The sequence below is a fragment of the Scyliorhinus torazame genome, unplaced genomic scaffold (genome assembly GCF_047496885.1).
Source record: "Scyliorhinus torazame isolate Kashiwa2021f unplaced genomic scaffold, sScyTor2.1 scaffold_1732, whole genome shotgun sequence".
NCBI classification, from domain to species: domain Eukaryota; kingdom Metazoa; phylum Chordata; class Chondrichthyes; order Carcharhiniformes; family Scyliorhinidae; genus Scyliorhinus; species Scyliorhinus torazame.
In genome coordinates this window covers 100-25,039 of record NW_027309459.1, presented here as the reverse complement: position 1 = coordinate 25,039, position 24,940 = coordinate 100, and the positions used below count along the sequence as shown (strand labels likewise).

The following is a 24,940-nucleotide window of genomic DNA, read 5'->3' as shown; positions in this document are numbered from 1 at the left end:
GGGTTATCACCCCGGGACAGGGTGAGAGGGAGGGGTTATCACCCCGGGACAGGGTGAGAGGGAGGGGTTATCACCCCGGGACAGGGTGAGAGGGAGGGGTTATCACCCCGGGACAGGGTGAGAGGGAGGGTTATCACCCCGGGACAGGGTGAGAGGGAGGGGTTATCACCCCGGGACAGGGTGAGAGGGAGGGGTTATCACCCCGGGACAGGGTGAGAGAGAGGGGTTATCACCCCGGGACAGGGTGAGAGGGAGGGGTTATCACCCCGGGACAGGGTGAGAGGGAGGGGTTATCACCCCGGGACAGGGTGAGAGGAGGGGTTATCACCCCGGGACAGGGTGAGAGGGAGGGGTTATCACCCCGGGACAGGGTGAGAGGGAGGGGTTATCACCCCGGGACAGGGTGAGAGGGGTTATTGGCGACATTTTGAGATGCTGGGACCCAAAGCCCGGGCAGAAATATTGAGTAAAGTATTGAGTGATTTGTGGCCATTTCTCCTCTTTGACCTTAGAGAATGAGCGCCACCACCCGCCGCATGGGACCATGGACTGGGAAAACTTCTTCGGGGCCAACCGGGCCAACAGCAGCAGCAACAACTGGGATTCGCTCTTCCTCTTTGTAGCCATCTTCTTCTTCTTCTGGCTCCTCAGCGTGTGACTGCCTGAGGCATTCTGGGTACAAATGTGGGCTCCCATTCTGTGCACACTATTGGGGAAATCAGTGATCAATAAATGCCGCAAGCCACCGAACCGAATCCCTCCCAGCCACATCCCCAACTTTGTCTCTTTCCTCTCTCTGGTCTCGGCTGAAGGAGTAATTTACGTGTATATATTTAATAAATGCTACTCTACACACGGGTTCCTGAGCAGATAACGCTGTTGGGCACCTCATCATGACCCAGTTTTCAGGACTGACGACCGTGATTGCCTGTGCGTTGCTGGTGAAGCAGATCCTCTCTGGGACTGTGTTTTATTGGTTTATTCACACTCTGCTCTTCCTCTTCATGCCAATCAACACACGCCGTCTCAGCTTCACTCGGGTGGGGCAGGGGGGACTTCCCATGACCTGCGGGGTGAGCAGTGGGCAAAATGGCAGAACGCTCCTTCAGCCATTAAATGTTCCTCCCAAAAATAGCCCGTTTCCCCCTCTCCTCAAACACAGGGACCTGTCAGCGCATGAGAAAAGCCAAATGGTGCAATGGAATTGCAGCCGGTTACGTGGTTGGGAGTGAAGATGGGAAAGTGGAGGATTGCGTCCCCGTGCATGTGCAAGATTGCGTTAGTGGGGGTGCCTGGATACAATGCAAAACATGATGAATTGAACCTGTAACTGCTCTTGAATCTGGCTGCGTGATCAACCTGTTTCCGAGTTGTCAGTGATTGACGTGTACCCAGCTCTGCCATGCGCACTCCCTGGCGAGGATATGTGGGCGCTGATCCCTCCCACTCATTAGCCACGGCCCGTGCAGCTTCGAGAATTGTCCAAGACAAAGATCACATGGAATGGTGTTTGAACCCAGGCTAATCTGAGGGGCATTAAAACATTTACTGGCCAGGTCACACACAAACGGTCTTCTCCAGAATTACTCTGGCCTGTCTGTGCAGAGGGAGGTAGTCAGATTAATTTCCAACAGTGGGGTGTGAGTGCTGGTACATCAATCACGCAGCAGGGGCTGAAGCGGGATTTAGAGGTTTGGGGGGGGGGTCGAAACTAGTTTTAATGGGAGTCCTCACCAATATGGCATTGAGCTTCTGGGCGATATTGTCTCATGGTTCGCAGCACCTTATAATGGGAGGGGCTGTCCAAAGTGGGAGGGAAAAGGCCACATTGATTGGTGCAGGAACATGCACTATTCAAACTGGAAAAACACCAGCCTGTGTTTTTTTCGTTCAATGTGAGACATGATATTCCCCAACCCGTTTCCATTCTCCGTTACATCGTTGTCTCAGGCAACAGGCTTCAAACGCTGTGTTTGAGTGTTTAAAATGTATCTAACATGGTGGCTAGCTCTTCAATCATTAACCAACCCAGGGGGTGGTAGTCTGATCCCTCAGCATCCCTGTATCAAATTAAGCATGAATGATCGAACAAGTTGATGTACTATATTTAATCAATGATCGGAATTGGGGGAAGGAGAGAGCGAGGGAATGTGGAAAAGAAAGTGAGAACATGGCCCGTGAGTTGGTCACTGTGCCGCCATCTCTTGTTGCGGGATCTTGCGAGCAGTTCGGGGAGCCCGAGAGAGGGTCCCCGTGTCTTTGCTCCGTAACAAAGGGGGTGCCTTTTCCCAGCTTCCCAACAGGGATGAGCAGATAGATCCATCAGCAACGAGAGGGCAGGCTCCCCGCCATTTGTAATGGACAGTCAGGCAGTGCAGACACAGTCAGACCAGAACAGAGGCTTCGAATGTACAGGACGGAAACCATCCACTTACTCTGGACAAACCTCTGCATCACTCCAGCCCTTTCAACCAAACCATGCTCTCGCTTTCAACCACACCACGTGGCTGAAAGTTCCTTATCCCCACCACCTCCGACAATTCCTCAACTCAGAAATGGAAATAATTTTGTAGGCGCTGTACCCGGTCTCTTTTCTAAGGAACCCCGGCCTTTGCGGAGTGTGTCCTGGGATGAACTTTTGTAAATTACTTTTTTGCACTTTCTCCATATCCTTTTTGTAAGTATGGACACTCACTCAGGACTGCACACAGTGTTGGTCTCACGGCATGTCCCATACAAATCTAACATTAGCTCCCTGCTTCAGTATTTCTCTATAGAGCAAACACCAGTACTTGTTCGCACTTTCTACGTCCTTATTAAACCAGTGTTATCCATCGGGCTAACGTCCCCAGACTGACTGGGTGGCCTCGGGATGGAGGGTCACAAACTGTGAATTAGGTTGAAGGACCAGCCCGGGGAGGGGGAGACATGCACTGGACAGCGGGATAAGTTTCTTCCCCAGGTGTGCTTCTAGCTGTAGGGTACACACCATGACCGAATTCCGATGCTGCTCGACACATTCGGGCGAGAAATGCCTGAACTGAAGATTCTGTATATTGTCACTTGAACTGATGGAACTGTAGCTGATCTATTTAGTATTTGAATGTAGCATATTCTGGCGCCTGAAATAAATGGATCTCGATGATTGCAAAAACTGAGACACGAGATGGGCCATTTTCTCCCCCCCCCCCCCGACAGATTGCGGCAGGATTTCACTTGTATCGTCTATTTCCTCATACATGAATCCCGTTTCCAACAGGTCGCCCCCGCAGACAGGAGGAAGAGTGGCTCGCTGTGTAAGAGGTCTTGAAGTCGTAATGCTGTTCCCCCTGCCTTCTCCCCATAACTCTGCACATCCTTCCTTTCCAGATCACGGTCTAATCGGCCTCCACCACACCCACTCCAGACCCCAGCGACTCACAATTCCTTCCTTTTGCCAATTATTTCACATCTCTGCCCTCTTGATCTCGATCCTTCCGTGAGCGGGAGGTTTCTCCGTAACTACCGCCCTCGACGCAAGCTCGCCTTAATCATCACAGGTCGGCAGCAAGTATTCATCGTTTTATTCATAATTGAAGTCAAGGCACACAGTAAATATTGGTGCAAAATGTACATACAACATAAAAAAGGAGATTACACAAAAAGATTCAATTGGTTTGCCCAATCCTCAAGATTGAACGAACCAATTATTTCACCAACACCGAGTGAAACACGGGGAATTGAAATTCTACCACTTTTGAGTCTTTCAATGACTGGATTGCAGTCCAAGGATCAACGGGGGGGGGGGGTGCAATCTGTTTCACTGCACACCTACAGGGCAGTACACAGAGATATTAAACGGATGAACTGCTTCCCTCAACCGAATACCAGAGGCCAGTGTTCAGTTTGCCTCGAGCTATATCAGCTCACGTTTCCAGATCCTCAGACAGGACTAAGATTTGGGATTTCACTCAGTTGACGGGCTCACAATGAGCCTGCAATTGATACCAGAAAGTATCCATAACGGCAATATCACATCTCAAAATCAGATGAAGGAATCTGCTCCTTTGAGAGTCAGGCTTTGTAATGCCGCCACCCAGCGAGTGAAAGCAGCAGGTTAAGTGGAGGGCCTGTTCGCCCTCAGGAGTCACCCCTCTCAGCTCCGATCAAGCTGCCGATACAGTTTAATGGTTGTCAGCAGGTTAAGTGGATGGCCTGTTGGCCCTGAGGAGTCACCCGTCAGCTCCGATCAAGCTGCCGATACAGTTGGATGGTGGTCAGCTGAACCAGCAGGTGGAGACAGGGCCTGTTGGCCCTGAGCAGTCGCCCCTGTCAGCTCCGATCAAGCTGCCGATACAGTTTAATGGTGGTCAGCTGCACTTCAGGGTCTCCGCTGCTCAGATCCAGGGCTTGCAGCATACTCTTCAAAGCCGCTTTCAATTCTCCCCGCTCCATCTGCTCCCTGCCATCTTTCACCAGCTTCTCGTATTCGCCCAGTGTCGGTTCCACCCTGTCGCCTGCTGCCCGGTCATTGGTCACACTCTGCTGCTGGTCTGTTGCCTTCGTAAAAGTCTCCAGCTGTTCGCCAGAACCAAGTTCTGGGTCGAAGGTTCCAGACCGCTCGCTCTCCGCCTCTTCGTTGCTCCCAGTCGCCATGGAGCTGCTCGAGTCAGACACTCCCTCGTCGTCGCTGCCCATTCCCAGCTCCGAGCTCCCTTCAGCTCGGGATTCTTCCACGGATCTACCCCCTGGTGGGCTTTGGCTGGACTCTGCCGTCTGCTCACCCGCACTTTCCTCTCCGCCACTCTGGCCGCTTACGTTGTCGTCTGTCTCGCCATCATCGACGCCCAAGGCGCCCACGGGTGTGGCATCATCCATGTCCTCCACATCATCGAGGACCTGACTGACCATTGAGTGTCTGGAAGCCACAGAGTGATTCAGACTTCTGTTCAGGAGGGCTGCAAGGGGCGGGGTGAGGCCTTTCGGGGTGGAAGTAGCAGCTACATTGAAACCTTTCAGCATCGGACTGGTCACAAACTGACACGGGGGTTTCTCTGGGGCTCTGACAGGGTCCAGGTCCCCCTCGCTTTCCTCATCGCTGTCACTGGGGAGGACTCGTGGTTTCTTCCCGGGCAGGAGAATATCGGAGTTCCCTTCCTCACTACCGAGAAACCCCATGCCCGGGGACGCAGGCGGCTGTGCCCCTATTGAAGAGCAGGAAGAGTTTGCACTCACCGGTTTTTCTTCATTCTGCTCATTCTCCCCCTCTTCCATGGTCTCTTCCAATACCAAATTGAAATCAGACTGAAAGAGGGGCTTGGAGTCGGGAGAGCGGAGCCCGGAGGCGGCCATCTCTACCTCAGACTCAACGCCGTGGCCCTGGCTGGAGAACCGCCGCGGGCCGTCTTGGACAATCGGCGAGAGTATGGCAGGCGAGCCAGCTGACTGGCACCCAGCAGGCCCAGGGCCTGCAGCAACAGCACCCTCCTCCTCCTCGGTAGTACTGGCATCAGTGGGCGAAGGTGAGCTGTCCAGGAGCACCACGCTGTCACTGTCCTGCCCCGAGTCGATCGGAAGCTCAGCTAACCGGCAGCTCAGGTCGAGCACCTCGTCTGCCACCCCTTGGTCGATCGGTTCGGTTAAATCCACCATGTCCGGAGGAGAGGGGGAAGCGGCGTTTTCAGTCTGGACGGGCAATGTGCCACTGGTAGAATCCGGCTCTGCTCCAGGCATTCTGTTTCCTTGGCCTACAAGAGAAAAAATAATCATCTTAAGCAATCTGCTCTCAGGCTTGGTGATAACTGGCTACTACTGAGAGATAGAATCCCCAAAGCAACATCGATTCATTCTTTCCTTGAGGGGAGACAAGACACGTTTGCATTTCAACGCACCTTCCCTGCCCAGTGAGGATGGATCGGGCCTTGGGTAAACATCCTGTAACTCCCTCTGAACTGCTCCCTCCGACAGCACATCAGTCCCCGCAGTGCGACGCTGCGAGTGTCAGCTTGCAGTTCGTGCTCAAGCCCATGACTGCCCGACTCAGAATCCCTACAGAGCAGGAGGCGGCGGCTTGGCCCATTGAGTCTGCACCAGTCCTCCAAAAGAGCACTCCAGGAGGTTCACTCTCCAAAACCCCATAACCTAACCTGTACATCCCTGGACACTAAGGGACAATTTATCACGGCCAATCCACCTAACCTGTACATCCCTGGACACTAAGGGACAATTTATCACGGCCAATCCACCTAACCTGTACATCCCTGGACACTAAGGGACAATTTAACACGGCCAATCCACCTAACCTGTACATCCCTGGACACTAAGGGACAATTTATCACGGCCAATCCACCTAACCTGTACATCCCTGGACACTAAGGGACAATTTAACACGGCCAATCCACCTAACCTGTACATCCCTGGACACTAAGGGACAATTTATCACGGCCAATCCACCTAACCTGTACATCCCTGGACACTAAGGGACAATTTATCACGGCCAATACACCTAACCTGCACATCTTTGGACTGTGGGAGGAAACCGGAGCACCCGGAGGAAACCCACGCCGACACTGGGGCAACGTGCAGACTCTGCACAGACAGTCACCCGAGGTCGGAATTGAACCCGGGACCCTGGAGCTGAGGGGCAGTAGTGCTAACCACCGTGCCGCCGTGACTCCAAGGCGAGAGTGGCACCCGCTGTGACTATACCAGGGCCACAGCCTTCAACTGGCGGGTTACCCAGACAACCAACTGGGAACTCAAACCAGCGCAACGGACAGGACGCAGGCTTCCCCACCAGAAATACCCTCTCCAACTGAATAATAGTCAGGCGCAGAAGTCTGCAACTCTCCCCACAAAACGAAGTAACTCTTAGCTGAGTTAGTTACCTTTTTAAAATCACAGATTGATGGATTTTTTGCGAGTTAAGAATAAAAAGAGATATAAAAAGGCAGGTAGGTGTTAGCCACGATCTCACAATGACAGGACAGGCTCGAGGGACTGAATAGGATGGGGGCTGGGGTAGAGAGCGGATACAGCTCGGGCTCCTTTTCCAAACCACTCTGGTGCCTGTTGTCAGGCAATGATAGCAGTCCCAGGTGTGACACACTCTGCAGGCAAATAGCCAGCATGGTAGCACAGTGGTTAGCACTGTTGCTTCACAGCTCCAGGGTCCCAGGTTCGATTCCCCGCTGGGTCACTGTCTGTGCGGAGTCTGCACGTTCTCCCCGTGTGTGCGTGGGTTTCCTCCGGGTGCTCCGGTTTCCTCCCACAGTCCAAAGATGTGCAGGTTAGGTGGGTTGGCCATGATCAATTGCCCTTCAAAAATGGTTAGGTGGGGTTATTGGCTTAAGTGGAGTGCTCGCTCCAAGGGCCAGTGCAGACTCGATGGGCTGAATGGCCTCCTTCTGCACTGTAAATTCTATGATTCTATGAAGGAAGGCTACATGATGGTAACGGAGTGATTACATCATCGAATTTACAATGCAGGAGGAGGCCATTTAGCCCATCGAGTCTGCTCCGGCTCTTGGAAATAGAACCATACTCAAGCCCACACCTCCACCCTGTACCCACACCTCCACCCTATCCCTGTAATACCACCCAACCTTTTTTTGGACACTCAGGGCAATTTATCATGGCCAATCCACCTAACCTGCACACCTTTGGACTGTGGGAGGAAACCGGAGTACCCGGAGGAAACCCACGCACACACAGGGAGAAAGTGCAGACTCGATGCAGTGACACAGCCGGGAATCGAACCTGGGACCCTGGCGCTGTCAAGCAACAGTGCTATCACTGCACAAGTAACCCGGAGAACGTTAGCCGCACCCAAGAACAGTCTCCAGAAGCACGAAGTCCAAGGGAGCAGAGTCTTACCTGTATTCCGAATTGTCAGAGGCTCCCGGGGTCTGTGCAGCCAGGCCGGCTGGGTATCAGTCTGGATATTCTGCCCTAGCTGCACCTGGAGCTGTGACTCCGCCGTCACCAACTCCTGGGCTTTCTGTACGCGTTGCCGGATGTAATCCCGAGCCTGGGGGTCATTCACAGAGTTTTCCTCGTCGGAGGCAACGTCCTGGGAGGAAAACGAGGTCGTGGTCCGTCACTCCGAACATCTCGAGGGTGTGCAGGAAGGCAATGTGCTGGTCCAGCACACTGTCCGTCCGTCTCTGGCTGGAGTGCATGGACTGCAGCTGCCTCTGGGTGCTCGACGTCCTGGGGTCCTCCAGTATAAACAATTCCCTCAGCTCCTGGCTGCTGAAGTAACGAAAGGGATTCTTCTTCTCTCCGACTGACTGACGAACTAGCGAGTCTACCAACAACAATAAAAAGGAAAGAGTGATTACCGAAGTTCGTGCCCCATAACGTAATCATTAAAGGCTGCTGGGGGAGGGGGGGGTTATACGCTTGGAATCAGTGACCATAACATGGTAGAATCGAGCATTCAGTTTGAGAGTGAGAAACGTGGTCCAGAAACAACTGCGCTAATTACAAAGGAAAGAGAGGAGCGTTCGCTGGACTGCACTGGGAAAGGAGTTTAGCAGGAAAGCTGGTTGATCAGACTCACAACAAAAATACATCTGTGAGGAAGGGGATAAAGCAACCATGGTTAACCAAAGAAGTGAAGGATAGTAATAAACTGGAAGGAGAAAAAAAACAATATAGCAACGATTAGAAGTAAGCCACGTGGACTGGGAAAGTTTTTTAAAAACCAACAAAAGATGACCAAATAGAAATAATAGGGAGAAGATAAACCAGGCTTGTCCCAAACCCGGCCCACAAGGCTCCTCGCCCCCAGACGATGGCTGGAGTGTGGAACCCGTTGCCTGAGGCAGAGACCCGTGCAGTTGCACTGCCATAGCCTCCTTGACTAGGGCCAAGCACCGGAAAATGGGATTAGTGTGGTCAGATCTTTGACTGGCATGGACACGATGGGCTGAATGGCCTTCTTTTGTGCTGCAATGGTCCACGAATTAAGTAAATAATTTGCGTCGGTCTTCGTGGTGGAAGACACTAATAATATTCCCAAAACACTAAATCCAGCAGCGGAAGGTGGGGTGGAAATAAATACAATAAAAATCACCAGGGGAAAAAGTACTCGGGCAAACTATTGGGGCTCAAGGCCGACAAGTCCCCTGGACCGGGTGGGTTGCATCCCAGGATATGAAAGGAAGAAGCTACAGAGATGATGGATGCACTGGTAGTAATCGTCCAAGAATTCATACATTCTGGAAAAGTCCCAAAGGATTGGGAAGTAGGTAACTATCAGCCAGTTAGCTTAACATCCGTCACTGGGAAAATGATTTTGAGTCCGTTATAAAGGATGTCACAGCAGAGCGTAAGCAGTCATGATGGGGAAATCATGCCTGACACATTTGTTAGAATTCCCCGAGGTGATAACGAGCAGGATCGATAACGGGGAACCAGTAGATGTAATGTACTTGAATTTCCAAAAAGCATTCAATAAGGTATCGCACAAAAGGCTATTTAATGAGAAGAGTCTGTGGTGTTGGGGTGTGTAGTATGTTAGCAAGGATGGAGGATTGGCTAGACTAACTCATGGAAGACAGATAAAGGTGCATTTTCAGGGTGGCAACCTGTAACCAGTGGCCACAATTATTTACAATATAGATTTAGGGTAAGGGGTGGGAGATTTAGAGGGGATTAAGGAAAAAGCTTCTCACCCAGAGGGTGGTGGGAATCTGGAACTTGCTGCCTGAAAAGGGTGGTAGAGGCAGGAACCCTCACATTGAAGTGGTTAAATGAGCAGTTGACACTCCGTAGCAGACAAGGCTCCGGCCCACGTGCTGGAAAATGGGATGAGACTAGATTTGATGGCCAGCAGACACGATGTGCTGTAAAGCCCTACGATTCTAATATACATAAATGACTTGGCCGAGGGAAGTGAATGTTCCATTGCCAAGTACGTGAATGACACAAACAGGTGGGAAGGCAAGTGGTGAGGATGACACAAAGAATCTACAGCGGGATATCAACAGGTTAAGTGAAGGGGTAAAAAAGTGACAGATAAATTATAACTTAGGAAAATGTGAAGTTATGTATGACCTTTGGTAGGAAGAATAAAGAAGCTGAATGTTATTAGAAATGGAGAGAGATTGCAGAAAGCTGCAGCACTGAGGGATTGGGGGGGTCCTCGTGTATAAATCACAAAAGGCTAGCACGCAGGTTCAGCAGGTCATCGGGAAGGTAAATGGAACGTTGGTCTTTATTTCAATGGGAATGGAGAATAAAAATAGGGAAGTCCTGCTAAAACTATACAAGGCTCTAGTTAGACCTCACCCAGAATACGGTGACCAGTTTTAGTCCCCTTATCTAAGGAGAGATATACTGGCATTGGAGGCAGTCCAGAGACGGTTCACTTGTTCGCTCCGGGTTAGGGAGGGATTTCCTTATGAGGAGAGGTTGAGTAGGTTGGGCCTGTACTCATTGGAGGTTAGAAGAATGAGGGGCGACCTTATTGAGACATATCGGATTCTCAAGATATAGGAGCAGAATTAGGCCACTCGGCCCATCGAATCTGCTCCGCCATTCAATCATGGCTGATATTTTTTCATCCCCATTCTCCTGCCTTCTCCCCATAACCCCCGACCCCCTTATTAATCAAGAACCTATCTATCCCTGTCTTAAATGTATTCCGTGATTTGGCCTCCACAGCCTTCTGCGGCTACCCTTACAGGTGGGATGATGAGATGATGTTTCCCCTCGTGGGAGAGTCTAGAAATAGGGGGCACGGTTTAAAAAAAGGAGCATCCCATTGAAGACAGAGATGAGGAGGATTTTCTTCTCAAAGGGTCATTTGTCTTTGGAAATCTCTACCCCAGAGAGCTGGGTCATTCAGTATATCCAAGGCTGAGGTACGATTTTTGATTGACATGGGAATCAAAAGTTATGACAAGTGGGTAGGAGAGGGTTTACGATATCAGATGAGCCATGACCTTACTGACTGGCAGAGCAAGTTTGAGGGGCCTCTGACCCCTATTCATAGAATCACGAGTGCAGAAGGTGGCCATTCAGCCCATCGAGTCTGCACCGACCTTCTGAAAGAGGACCCTACACCCAGGCCCACTCCCGGTCCTATCCCCAAAACCCCACCAAAACTACACATCTTTGGACTGTGAGGAAACTCACGCAGACACGCAACTCCATGGTCAATTGAGGCTGGATTTGAACCCTGGTCCCTGTGTACGGGTAGGCAACAGTGCTAACCACCCTACCTTCTGATCTGCATTATGACTATCACTTTTCCACAGATTCGATGGGGCGAATGGCCTTCGGTTCTCAATGAATCTTTCAGAGATTGTATTGTCATGGAATGCAACCTCCCAATCCGAGATAGACATTTTAACATGGCACAAAACACGGCTGGCTGTGTTGTTCAGCCAGGGAGGGTCAAAGCGCAGAAGTGCAATAGACATAGGGGCTCCTTAGTCAGGGGCACAGATAGGCACTTCTGTAGTCGGGAAAGACACTCCGGGATGGTGTGTTGCCTCCCTGGTGCCAGGGATGGCACTGATCGGCTCAAGGGCATTGAAGGGGGAGGGCAATGAGGCAGAGGTCATGATACATGTTGGTCCCAATGACATAGGTAGAAAGAGGATGAGGTCTTGCATCAAGAACTCAGGAAGCTAGGCTGCACACTAAAAGGCAGGATCTCTCGGGTTGTACTATCTGGATTACTCCCAGTGCCCGCGCGCTGGTGAGTATAGAAATAGAATAGCGCAGATGAATGCGTGACTTAAAAGAGTCGGTGCAGGAGAGAGAGTTTTCGATTCCTGGAACACTGGGTCAGTTTCTGGGGAGGGTGGGACTTGTCCAAGTGGGACGGCCTACATCTGAACCAGAGAGGGACTGATATCCTCGTTAGTGGGTTTGCTAGTGCTTTTGGAGGAGTTTAAACTAATTCAGCAGGGGGAGGGGTCGCAGACTGTTAGGAGGATCGGGACGCAGACCAATGCAGAATAGGGACACAGTATATCGCATGATACACAATCAGGTCAGAGGGAATACAGCGGCAGTAAGTTTCAGGAGAGTAAGGCAAGGCTGATTGGCCTCTACTTTAATGCACGGAGTATTACAGGTAAAACGGATGAATTAAGGGCGAGGGTTGACCAGTGGAATTATGATACAGCAGCCATCACGGAGACATGGTTGAGGGAGGGGCAGGATTGGCAGCTTAACATCCCGGGATTTTTCATAGAATTTACAGTGCAGAAGGAGGCCATTCGGCCCATCGAGTCTGCACCGGCTCTTGGAAAGAGCACCCTACCCAAGGTCAACACCTCCACCCTATCCCCATAACCCAGTAACCCCACCCAGCACTAAGGGCAATTTTGGACACGAAGGGCAATTTATCACGGCCAATCCACCTAACCTGCACGTCTTTGGACTGTGGGAGGAAACCGGAGCACCTGGAGGAAACCCACGCAGACACGGGGAGAACGTGCAGACTCCGCACAGACAAGCCAAGCTGGAATCGAACCTGGGACCTGGGACCCTGGAGCTATGAAGCAATTATGCTATCCACAATGCTGCCCAAAATCTTCAGGCGGGACCGGGGAGGGGGCCAAAGAGGGGGAGGCATTGCACTATCAGTTAAGGAGTCAATTACTGCAGGAAGGAGAGGTGATATCTTAGGGGTGGCGTTAAATGAAGCTTTTGTGGGTAGAGTTTAGGGATAAGAAGGAGACAGCCACATTGCTCAGTGTTTATTACAGACCCCCAGATAGTCGGCGGGAAATCGAGGAGCAAATATGTGTGCAATTTGCAGAAGTGTGTAAAAATAATAATAGGGTAATTATAGTGGGTGGTTTCAACGTTCCCAACATTAACTGGGATAGTCATTGTGTTGTGGGCTTAGATGGAGCAGGGTTTGTAAAATGTATAGAGAACTTTTTAGCTCAACATGTGGAATGGCGAACAAGGGATGGTGCGGCACTGGACCTCATTCTGGGGAATGAAGCGGGACAGTTGGTGGATGTGATGGTGGGGAGCATTTTAGTGATAGCGACCATAACACAGGGTAATGCAAGTTTGTTATGGACAGGGAAATAGACAAATTGCAGAAATAGGTCTTGGATTTGGGAGAGGGCAGACTTTAGTAAAATAGCAGGATCTGCTCACGGTAGATTGGAATGTTACTGGTGGAGAGATCTATAGAAAGAGGAGTGGGAGCTGTTCAAAGAGGAATTGGGGAGGGGACAGGCCCAACATGTTCCCTCTAGGGTAATAGGAAGGAGTAACAAGCTCAGAGAACCATGGATGACCAGAGATATTCATGGTACAATGAGGAGGAAGTGAGGCTGTTAATAAGTACAAGGGGAGCAAATCAACAGAGACTTTAGTGTAGTACAGAAAGTGCGGAATGGAGTTTACGAAAGCAATTAGAGAGCAGAGGGGATGAGAAAGTGCTGGCTGGTAAAAGTAGGGAAAATGCCAAGGTATTCTATAAGTATATCAATGGGAAGATGATAAGTAGGGTCCATTCGGGACTGAGGGGGGAATCTGTAGGTGGAGCCAGTGGACATTGGTCGGGTATTAAATGAATATTTCACAACTGTCTTCCCCCAAGAGAATGAGGCAGATATGGAGCTCGGGGAGAGAGACTGAGAGGTTATTGAGCAAGTTGTCACAGGGAGGGACAAGGTATTGGAGGTGTTGGCAGACCAAGGTGGGGAAATCTCCTATTCTGGACGAATGGTGTTCCAGGTTGCTGTGGGAGGCAAGGGAGGAGATTGCAGGGGCCCTGATCCAAATGTTTAATTCTTCTCTGTCCACGGGAGAGGTGCCCGAGGATTGGAGAACAGCGAATGTGGTCCCACTATTTAAGAAAGGCTGTAGGGATCAGCCAGGGAACGACAGGCCAGTGAGTCTCACCTCAGGTGGGGAAACTAATGGAGAAAATTCAGAAGGAGAATCTATCTCCACTTGGAGAGACGAGGTTTGATCAGGAATAGTCAGCATGGCTTTGTCACAGGGAGGGCATGACAAACAAATCTGATTGAATTTTTTGAGCACATGTCTGAGTGTAGATGAGGGTAGTGCAGTTGATGTAGTTTACATGGATTTCAGCAAAGCCTTTGACAAGGTCCCACATGAAAGATTTATAAAGAAGGCATGGAATACAGGGGAACTTGAGAAGGTGAAGTAAAAATTGGTTCAGCTGTAGGAGACAGAGGGTGATGACCGACGGCTGCGTTAGTGACTGGAAGCCAGTATCCAGGGGCGTACCACAGGGATCTGTGCTGGGCCCCTATTGTTTCTCATTTATATAAATGACTGAGATGACGATGTGGGGGTCGGATCAGTAAGTTTGTGGATGACACAAAGATTGTCCGGGTGGTTAACAGTGAGGCTGAGTGTCTTGGTTACAGGAAGATATTGACGGGATGGTCAAATGGGTGGATAAGTGGGAGATGGAATTTAACCCTGAAACGTGCGAGGTGATGCACTCTGGAAGGAGTAACACGACAAGGAAATATTAAATGAGCGGCCTGACACTGGGAAGTTCCCAGGAACAGAGGGACCTTGGCGAGTTTGTCCACAGATCTCTGAAGGCAGAAGGGCAGGTTAATAGGGGGTGAAAAAGGCACATCGGACACTCGCTTTTATCAATCGTGGCAGAGATTACAACAGCAGGGGGTCATGGTGGAGTTGTATAGAAACTTGGTGAGGCCACAGCGGGAGCACTGTGTGCAGTTCTGGTCGCCACATTATAGGAAGGATGTGATTGCGCTGGAGGGGGTGCAGGGGAGATTCACCAGGATGGTGCCTGGATGGAACATTTCAGTTATGAAGAGAGGTTGAACAGGCTTGGGTTGTTTTCACTGGAGGAGAGAAGACTGAGGGGCGACCTGATCGAGATGTACAAGATTGAACAGCTGTTCCCCTTAGTCGAAGGTGGGCTAAACAGCTGGCTTGTAATGCAGAACAAGGCCAGCAGCACGGTTCAATTCCCGTACCGGCCTCCTCGAACAGGCGCCGGAATGTGGCGACTAGGGCTTTTCACAGTAACTTCATTGAAGCCTACTTGTGACTATAAGCAATTATTATTATTAAGGGTCAGTAACACAAGTTCAAGGTGAGGGATGGGAGGTTCGGGGGGATTTGAGGAAAAGCTGTGTTCCCCAGAGGGTGGTGAGGGTGTGGAACGCTCTGCCTGGGAAGGGGGGGGGGGAAGAGGCGGGCCTGGAACGCTCTGTCTGGGAGGGGGGGGGGGGGAGGGGGAGGGGGTCTGGAACGCTCTGTCTGGGAGGGTGGTGAGGGTCTGGAACGCTCTGTCTGGGAGGGGGTGAGGGGGTCTGGAACGCTCTGTCTGGGAGGGGGGGGGGTCTGGATCGCTCTGCCTGGGAGGGTGGTGAGGGTCTGGAACGCTCTGCCTGGGGGGGGGGGGGGAGGAAAGAGGGTCTGGAACGATCTGTCTGGGGGGGGGGGGGGGGGGGGGAAAGAGGGTCTGGAACGCTCTGCCTGGGGGGGGGGGGGGGGGGGGGGAGGGTCTGGAACGCTCTGTCTGGGAGGGGGGAGGGGGTCTGGAACGCTCTGTCTGGGAGGGGGGAGAGGGTCTGGAACGCTCTGTCTGGGAGGAGGGGAGAGGGTCTGGAACGCTCTGTCTGGGAGGAGGGGAGAGGGTCTGGAACGCGCTGCCTGGGAGGGTGGTGAGGGTCTGGAACGCTCTGCCTGGGAGGAGGGGAGAGGGTCTGGAACGCTCTGTCTGGGAGGGGGGGAGGGGGTCTGGAACGCTCTGTCTGGGAGGGTGGTGAGGGTCTGGAACGCTCTGTCTGGGGGGGGGGGGGGGGGGGGGGGGGGGAAAGAGGGTCTGGAACGCTCTGCCTGGAAGGGGGGGGGGGGGGGGGAGAGAGGGTCTGGAACGCTCTGCCTGGGAGGGTGGTGAGGGTCTGGAACGCTCTGTCTGGGAGGGTGGTGAGGGTCTGGAACGCTCTGCCTGGAGGGTGGTGAGGGTCTGGAACGCTCTGCCTGGGAGGGTGGTGAGGGTCTGGAACGCTCTGCCTGGGAGGGTGGGGAGGGTCTGGAACGCTCTGCCTGGGAGGGGGGGGGGGGAGAGAGGGTCTGGAACGCTCTGTCTGGGAGGGTGGTGAGGGTCTGGAACGCTCTGTCTGGGAGGAGGGGAGAGGGTCTGGAACGCTTTGCCTGGGAGGGTGGTGAGGTCTGGAACGCTCTGTCTGGGAGGGTGGTGAGGGTCTGGAACGCTCTGTCTGGGAGGGTGGTGAGGGTCTGGAACGCTCTGTCTGGGAGGAGGGGAGAGGGTCTGGAACGCTTTGCCTGGGAGGGTGGTGAGGGTCTGGAACGCTCTGTCTGGGAGGGTGGTGAGGGTCTGGAACGCTCTGCCTGGGAGGGGGGGGGGGGAAAGAGAGGGTCTGGAACGCTCTGTCTGGGAGGGTGGTGAGGGTCTGGAACGCTCTGTCTGGGAGGAGGGGAGAGGGTCTGGAACACTCTGCCTGGGAGGGGGTGGGAGAGGCGGGTTGCCTCACACCCAAGGTACCTGGATGACATTCGAGGCTAAAGGCCAAGTGTGAGCAAGTGGGTTTCGGAGGCAGACGACCAGGTACCGTCCATGCGGCGCTGCAGACTCAATGGGCTGAAGGGCCTTTACTTTTTAAATAAATTTAGTGCCAATTCCCCCCCCCCCCCCCCCCAATTCAGGGACAATTTAGCGTGGCCAATCCACCTACCCTGCACATCTTTGGGTTGTGGGGGTGAAACCCACGCAGACACGGGGAGAATGTGCGAACTCCACACGGACAGTGACCCAGAGCCGGGATCGAACCCGGGACCTCAACGCCGTGAGGCAGCAGTGCTAACCCACTGCGCCACCGTGCCGCCCCAAAGGGCCTTTTCTGCACTGTATTCTTCTGTGATTCTGTGAAAACATACAGACATTTATTCCAACTTCCGGATGTACCTACACCACCACAGCAAAAAGCCTCTCGTTGATCAAGAACAAACCACACAGTAAATCCCCAAAATAAAAATCAAAGAGACTGGAAATACGCAGCTGGTCTGCGAGAGAGCGAAAGAGAGCGCGAGAGAGAGAGCGCGAGCGAAAGAGAGCGAGCGAGCGCGAGCGAAAGAGAGCGAGCGAGCCGCGAGCGAAAGAGAGCGAGCGAGCGCGAGCGAAAGAGAGCGAGCGAGCGAGAGCGAGCGCGAGCGAAAGAGAGCGAGCGAGCGAGCGCGAGCGAGCGAGCGCGAGCGAAAGAGAGCGAGCGAGCGCGAGCGAAAGAGAGCGAGCGAGCGCGAGCGAAAGAGAGCGAGCGAGCGCGAGCGAAAGAGAGCGAGCGAGCGCGAGCGAAAGAGAGCGAGCGAGCGCGAGCGAAAGAGAGCGAGCGAGCGCGAGCGAAAGAGAGCGAGCGAGCGCGAGCGAAAGAGAGCGAGCGAGCGAGCGCGAGCGAAAGAGAGCGAGCGAGCGAGCGCGAGCGAAAGAGAGCGAGCGAGCGAGCGCGAGCGAAAGAGAGCGAGCGAGCGAGCGCGAGCGAAAGAGAGCGAGCGAGCGAGCGCGAGCGAAAGAGAGCGAGCGAGCGAGCGCGAGCGAAAGAGAGCGAGCGAGCGAGCGCGAGCGAAAGAGAGCGAGCGAGCGAGCGCGAGCGAAGAGAGCGAGCGAGCGAGCGCGAGCGAAAGAGAGCGAGCGAGCGCGCGAGCGAAAGAGAGCGAGCGAGAGCGAGCGAGCGCGAGCGAAAGAGAGCGAAGCGAGCGCGAGCGAAAGAGAGCGAGCGAGCGCGAGCGAAAGAGAGCGAGCGAGCGCGAGCGAAAGAGAGCGAGCGAGCGCGAGCGAAAGAGAGCGAGCGGAGCGCGAGCGAAAGAGAGCGAGCGAGCGCGAGCGAAAGAGAGCGAGCGAGCGCGAGCGAAAGAGAGCGAGCGAGCGCGAGCGAAAGAGAGCGAGCGCGAGCGAAAGAGAGCGAGCGCGAGCGAAAGAGAGCGAGCGCGAGCGAAAGAGAGCGAGCGCGAGCGAAAGAGCGAGCGCGAGCGAAAGAGCGAGCGCGAGCCACAGAGCGAGCGCGGGCCACAGAGCGAGCGCGGGCCACAGAGCGAGCGCGGGCCACAGAGCGAGCGCGGGCCACAGAGCGAGCGCGGGCCACAGAGCGAGCGCGGGCCACAGAGCGAGCGCGGGCCACAGAGCGAGCGCGGGCCACAGAGCGAGCGCGGGCCACAGAGCGAGCGCGGGCCACAGAGCGAGCGCGGGCCACAGAGCGAGCGCGGGCCACAGAGCGAGCGCGGGCCACAGAGCGAGCGCGGGCCACAGAGCGAGCGCGGGCCACAGAGCGAGCGCGGGCCACAGAGCGAGCGCGGGCCACAGAGCGAGCGCGGGCCACAGAGCGAGCGCGGGCCACAGAGCGAGCGCGGGCCACAGAGCGAGCGCGGGCCACAGAGCGAGCGCGGGCCACAGAGCGAGCGCGGGCCACAGAGCGAGCGCGGGCCACAGAGCGAGCGCGGGCCACAGAGCGAGCGCGGGCCACAGAGCGAGCGCGGCCACAGAGCGAGCGCGGGCCACAGAGCGAGCGAGAGCCACAGAGCGAGCGAGAGCCACAGAGCGAGCGAGAGCCACAGAGCGAGCGAGAGCCACAGAGCGAGCGAGAGCCACAGAGCGAGCGAGAGCCACAGAGCGAGCGAGAGCCACAGAGCGAGCGAGAGCCACAGAGCGAGCGAGAGCCACAGAGCGAGCGAGAGCCACAGAGCGAGCGAGAGCCACAGAGCGAGCGAGAGCCACAGAGCGAGCGAGAGCCACAGAGCGAGCGAGAGCCACAGAGCGAGCGAGAGCCACAGAGCGAGCGAGAGCCACAGAGCGAGCGAGAGCCACAGAGCGAGCGAGAGCCACAGAGCGAGCGAGAGCCACAGAGCGAGCGAGAGCCACAGAGCGAGCGAGAGCCACAGAGCGAGCGAGAGCCAGAGCGAGCGAGAGCCACAGAGCGAGCGAGAGCCACAGAGCGAGCGAGAGCCACAGAGCGAGCGAGAGCCACAGAGCGAGCGAGCGCCACAGAGCGAGCGAGCGCCACAGAGCGAGCGAGGCGAGCGCGAGGAGAAATAGCGAGAGTGAGAAAGAGCGAGAGGGAGAACGATCGCGCGAAAAAGTGAGGGAGAGAGCGATAGAGAGGAAAGGGTGAGAAGCAGTGACTGCTGCAGGTTAGAACTGGACACAGAATTGTTTCTCTCCACTGTTGCTGTCTAAACATTCCCACTTTTAACTTTGTCAGAGGTTTTCAGCACAGAAATGGCCCATCGTGCCTGAGCCAGTGAAAAACCACCCAACTATTCGAACCCCATTTCCCAACACTGGGCCCATAGCCGTGTCTGCCCTGGCATAGCGAGTACACGTCAAAATACTTCGGAAATGTTCTGAGGGTCTCTGCCTCCCCCACCCATTCAGGCAGCGAGTTCCACACTCCCACCACCCTCTGGGCTGAAAGACGTTTCCTCACATCCCCTCTAACCTGTCCCTTACCTTAAATCTCTGCCCCCTGGTCATTCACCCCTCCACCACGGGGAAAAGTTTCTTCTGTCTCTCTGTGTCCTCATAATTTTATACGTCTCAATCATGTCCTCCCTCAGTCTCCTCTACTCTGAAGAAAACAATCCCGGTCTATCCAATCTCTCTTCAAAACTAAACTCCAGCCCAGGTAACATCCTGGTGAATCTCCTCTGCAGCCTTTCAGTGGCTATCACATCCCTCCTGTAATGTGGATTCCAGAACTGCCCACAATACTCTCGCTGTGGCCTAACCAATGTTTCCCCGTTAATATATGGAGGGGCCGAGTGCGAGAGACGAAGAAATAGGATGGGGGTGGACTCTTCAGCCTCTCTCTTCCCCCCCCCCCCCCCCCCCCCCCCCCCCACCCCCCCCCCCCCGCCCCAAAGCAAGGTCCTGGCAGACCATCGACGTTTCGGCCCTATTCCCATATCTTTTCATTCATTTAACTATTCCCGTTAAATCTATGGATATAGTTTTGAAGATGTGCAAGCGATGGGGCATCCACGCCCCCCGGGGTTAGAGAAGGGTTCCCAGGCCGCTCAGAGGGACAGCGGAAGTCTTACCTTTGAAGATTTGTCTCCTGTAGATTTTCTCCTCCACGCTGCCACAGGTCACCAGCCTGTAGATGACCACATTGTCCGTCTGCCCGATCCTGTAGGCTCTGTCCACAGCCTGTGCGTCCGTCGCCGGGTTCCAGCTGGGGTCAAAGACCACCACGCGGGTAGCGGCGGTGAGGGTGAGGCCGACCCCGCCGACCTGGGTGGTAAGGAGGAAGACACAGTAGTCGGTGCGCCGCTGGAAAGCCTCGATTCTCCGCTGGCGCTCGGGCAGCGCCATGGTGCCATCTATGCGGGTGCAGGCGAAGCCCCGGTTAGTCAGGATGCGCTGGATGATGTCCAGCATCCTTCTCGACTGGGAGAAGACCAGCGTGCGCTTACCCTCCTCCCTCAGCTTGCCCAGCAGGCCCAGCAGGAAGACCAGCTTGCCCGACTCCTGAATCAGATCCTCATCGGCACGTGGCTGACGTCATGCGAGGTGCCGTCGTCCTCGTCCACGCTGCTGCCGTCCAGGCCGAGCTGCTGGCAGATCCTGCGCGACAGGAGTCGCGGGTGGTCGCACAGCTTCTTCAGATTGGTCAGCTGCACCAGGGGCGAGCGCTTGGTCTGCAGCAGCTCCTGGACCTGCTCGGACGACACAAACTTGTGGTAGATGTCCTCCTGCACCGCACTCAGATACACCCAGACAATCAGGTCATTCTTCCTGGTCAGGCTCGGCATCTGGGCCCCTTCAGGAGAGCGACAATCCTCCACCTCGCTGCCGTTCTCCTGCGGGCTCTTCTGCATCAGCTGCACATTCTCCTTGGTTCGCCGCAAGAAATAGGGCTGGATGATCTTCATGAGGTTCTCGGAGATTCGAAGCCCCAGGGCTTTCTCGGCGGGTGTGGCGTCCTTCTCCCTCGCCCGGGTAATGGGGTTCTCGTACTCCATCTTGAACGTCTTGGCGGTGCCCAGCAGCGAGCCCTGGCAGGCAAAGTTGAAGAGCGACCACATCTCCTGCAGGTTGTTCTGGACTGGCGTGCCGGTTAAGAGGATGCGGTGCTTGGCCGGAATGGCGCTGGCGCACTTGGCCGTCTTGGAGGAGATGGTCTTGATCTTGTGCGCCTCGTCGAGAAGCAGGTAGTCCCAGGTGAACTCGCGACCGTTCAGGCTGGAGAGCTGCTGCCAGTTGTTAATCATCATTTGGTAGCTGGTGATCACCACCCCGCCTTTCCGCTGCACCCTCTCCAGGCCTTTCGTCCGCTCGCTCTTGGTGCCGTGGAACTCTGGAAACAACAGGAATCTGTCACTGGCGATCTCTCCAAACGGCAGGAATCAAATCTCACTCCACACAATCAATTACTAACTTCGAGGCACACTCCCGTGGTCAGTACTGAGGGAGTGCCGCACTGTCAGAGGGTCAGTACTGAGGGAGTGCCGCACTGTCAGAGGGTCAGTACTGAGGGAGTGCCGCACTGTCAGAGGGTCAGTACTGAGGAGTGCCGCACTGTCAGAGGGTCAGTACAGAGGGAGTGCCGCACTGTCAGAGGGTCAGTACTGAGGGAGTGCCGCACCGTCAGAGGGTCGGTACTGAGGGAGTGCCGCACTGTCAGAAGGTCAGTACTGAGGGAGTGCCGCACTGTCAGAGGGTCAGTACTGAGGGAGTGCTGCACTGTCAGAGGGTCAGTACTGAGGGAGTGCTGCACTGTCACAGGGTCAGTACTGAGGGAGTGTCGCACTGTCAGAGGGTCAGTACTGAGGGAGTGCAGCACTGTCAGAGGGTCAGTACTGAGGGAGTGCCGCACTGTCAGGGGGTCGGTACTGAGGGAGTGCCGCACTGTCAGAGGGTCAGTACTGAGGGAGTGCCGCACCGTCAGAGGGTCAATACTGAGGGAGTGCCGCACCGTCAGAGGGTCAGTACTGAGGGAGCGCCGCACCGTCAGAGGGTCGGTACTGAGGGAGTGCTGCACTGTCAGAGGGTCAGTACTGAGGGAGTGCTGCACTGTCAGAGAGACAGTACAGAGGGAGTGCTGCACTGTTAGAGGGTCAGTGCTGAGGGAGTGCCGCACTGTCAGAGGGTCAGTGCTGAGGGAGTGCCGCACAGTCAGAGGGTCAATACTGAGAGAGTGTCGCACCGTCAGAGGGTCAGTACTGAGGGAGCGCCGCACCGTCAGAGGTCAGTACTGAGGGAGTGCTGCACTGTCAGAGGTCAGTACTGAGGGAGTGCCGCACTGCCAGAGGGTCGGTACTGAGGGAGTGCTGCACTGCCAGAGGGTCCGTACTGAGGGAGTGCTGCACTGCCAGAGGGTCAGTACTGAGGGAGTGCCGCACTGTCAGAGGGTCAGTACTGAGGGAGTGCCGCACCGTCAGAGGGTCAATACTGAGGGAGCGCCGCACCGTCAGAGGGTCGGTACTGAGGGAGTGCTGCACTGTCAGAGGGTCGGTACTGAGGGAGTGCTGCACTGCCAGAGGGTCAGTACTGAGGGAGTGCTGCACTGTCAGAGAGACAGTACAGAGGGAGTGCCGCACTGTCAGAGGGTCAGTACTGAGGGAGTGCCGCACTGTCAGAGGGTCGGTACTGAGGGCGTGCTGCACTGTCAGAGGGTCAGTACTGAGGGAGTGCCGCACTGTCAGAGGGTCAGTACTGAGGGAGTGCTGCACTGTCAGAGGGTCAGTACTGAGGGCATGCTGCACTGTCAGAGGGTCAGTACTGAGGGAGTGCCGCACTGTCAGAGGGTGAGTTCTGAGGCTGCGCCGCACTGTCAGAGATTCAGTACGGAGGGAATGCTGCACTGTCAGAGGGTCAGTACTGAGAGAGTGCCGCACCGTCAGAGGGTCAGTACTGAGGGAGTGCCGCACCGTCAGAGGGTCAGTACTGAGGGCGTGCTGCACTGTCAGAGGGTCAGTACTGAGGGCGTGCCGCACTGTCAGAGGGTCAGTACTGAGGGAGTGCCGCACTGTCAGAGGGTCAGTACTGAGGGAGTGCCGCACTGTCAGAGGGTCAGTACTGAGGGAGTGCTGCACTGTCAGAGGGTCAGTACTGAGGGAGTGCCGCACTGTCAGAGGGTCAGTACTGAGGGAGTGCCGCACTGTCAGAGGGTCAGTACTGAGGGAGTGCCGCACTGTCAGAGGGTGAGTTCTGAGGGAGTGCCGCACTGTCAGAGGGTGAGTTCTGAGGCTGCGCCGCACTGTCAGAGATTCAGTACGGAGGGAATGCTGCACTGTCAGAGGGTCGGTACTCAGGGAGTGCCACACTTTCAGAGGGTCAGTACGGAGGGAGCGCTGCACAGTCAGAGGGTCAGCAGTGAGCGAGTGCTCCCTTCCACGAATTCTTCCTCAACCTCCCCATCACGCCTCATCCAGTCCTCTCCGATTTCCCACCCCCACTGCAGCACGACTTCTGCTCCACGTTCCCGCCTCCAATTCAAATCGCCACAGCACCTCCGTCCCCAATTCATCATCCACCTCGTCCCCGCCTTCTCCCTCCCCACTACCCTTCTGTGCCCACCTCCCACCCTCTCTCCATCCCCCACTGACCCCACTTCACTCCCCTTCACTCTCACCCCCCTTCCCTCTCACTCCGTCCCCCACTCCCCCCCTCTACCCGTCCCCACTCCCCGCCCCCCCACCTCTCTCTCCGCCCCCCACCTCTCTCTCCGCCCCCCACCTCTCTCTCCGTCCCCCACCTCCCCCTCTCTCCGTCCCCACCTCCCCTCTCTCTCCGTCCCCACCTCCCCCTCTCTCTCCGTCCCCCACCTCCCCTCTCTCTCCGTCCCCCACCTCCCCTCTCTCTCCGTCCCCTACCTCCCCCTCTCTCTCTCCCCGTCCCCCACCTCCCCCTCTCTCTCCGTCCCCCCTCACCGTCCCCCACTCTCTCCGCCCCCCACCTCCCCCTCTCTCTCCGCCCCCCACCTCCCCCTCTCTCTCCGCCCCCCCCACCTCCCCCTCTCTCTCCGCCCCCCCACCTCCCCCTCTCTCTCCGTCCCCCGCTCCCCCTCTCTCTCCGTCCCCCCCTCCCCCCTCTCTCTCCGTCCCCCACCCCCCCTCTCTGTCCCCCACTCCCCCTCTCTCTCCGTCCCCCACCTCCCCCTCTCTCTCCGTCCCCCACTCCCCGTCCCCCACTCTCTCCGTCCCCCCCACCTCCCCCTCTCTGTCCCCCACCTCCCCCTCTCTCTCCGTCCCCCCCTCCCTCCGTCCCCCACTCCCCCTTCTCTCCGTCCCCACTCCCCCCCCCCTCTCTGTCCCCCACTCCCCCTCTCTCTCCGTCCCCCACTCCCCCTCTCTCTCCGTCCCCCACCTCCCCCTCTCTCCGTCCCCCACTCCCCCCTCTCTCCGTCCCCCACCTCCCCCTCTCTCTCCGTCCCCCACCTCCCCCTCTCTCTCCGCCCCCCCCACCTCCCCCTCTCTCTCCGTCCCCGCACCTCCCCCTCTCTCTCCGCCCCCCCACCTCCCCCTCTCTCTCCGTCCCCCACTCCCCCCTCTCTCCGCCCCCCCCACCTCCCCCTCTCTCTCCGTCCCCCACCGCCCCCTCTCTCTCCGCCCCCCACCTCCCCCTCTCTCTCCGTCCCCCCCTCCCCCTCTCTCTCCGTCCCCCACCTCCCCCCTCTCTCTCCGACCCCCACCTCCCCCTCTCTCTCCGTCCCCCACCTCCCCCTCTCTCTCCGCCCCCCACCTCCCCTCTCTCTCCGTCCCCCCCTCCCTCTCCGTCCCCCACTCCCCCCTCTCTCTCCGTCCCCCACTCCCCTCTCTCCGTCCCCCACCTCCCCCTCTCTCTCCGTCCCCCACTCCCCCCTCTCTCCGTCCCCCACTTCCCCCTCTCTCCGTCCCCCACTCCCCCCTCTCTGTCCCCCACTCCCCCCTCTCCGCCCCCCCACCTCCCCCTCTCTCTCCGTCCCCCACCTCCCCCTCTCTCTCCGTCCCCCACCTCCCCCTC

General features: G+C 56.0%; 1 protein-coding gene across 1 annotated transcript; it reads right to left on the bottom strand.

The window, feature by feature from the left end:
• Window positions 1-3,548: 3,548 nt before the first annotated feature.
• LOC140407646 (DNA excision repair protein ERCC-6-like) lies at window positions 3,549-21,342 on the bottom strand (the record flags this gene model as incomplete). Its single annotated transcript, XM_072494982.1, is given in 5 exon segments — window positions 3,549-5,726; window positions 7,855-8,056; window positions 8,058-8,287; window positions 20,035-20,484; window positions 20,487-21,342. Coding segments are annotated over 5 exon segments (3,153 nt in total), but the record flags the coding sequence as incomplete, so codon positions are not given.
• Window positions 21,343-24,940: the final 3,598 nt, after the last annotated feature.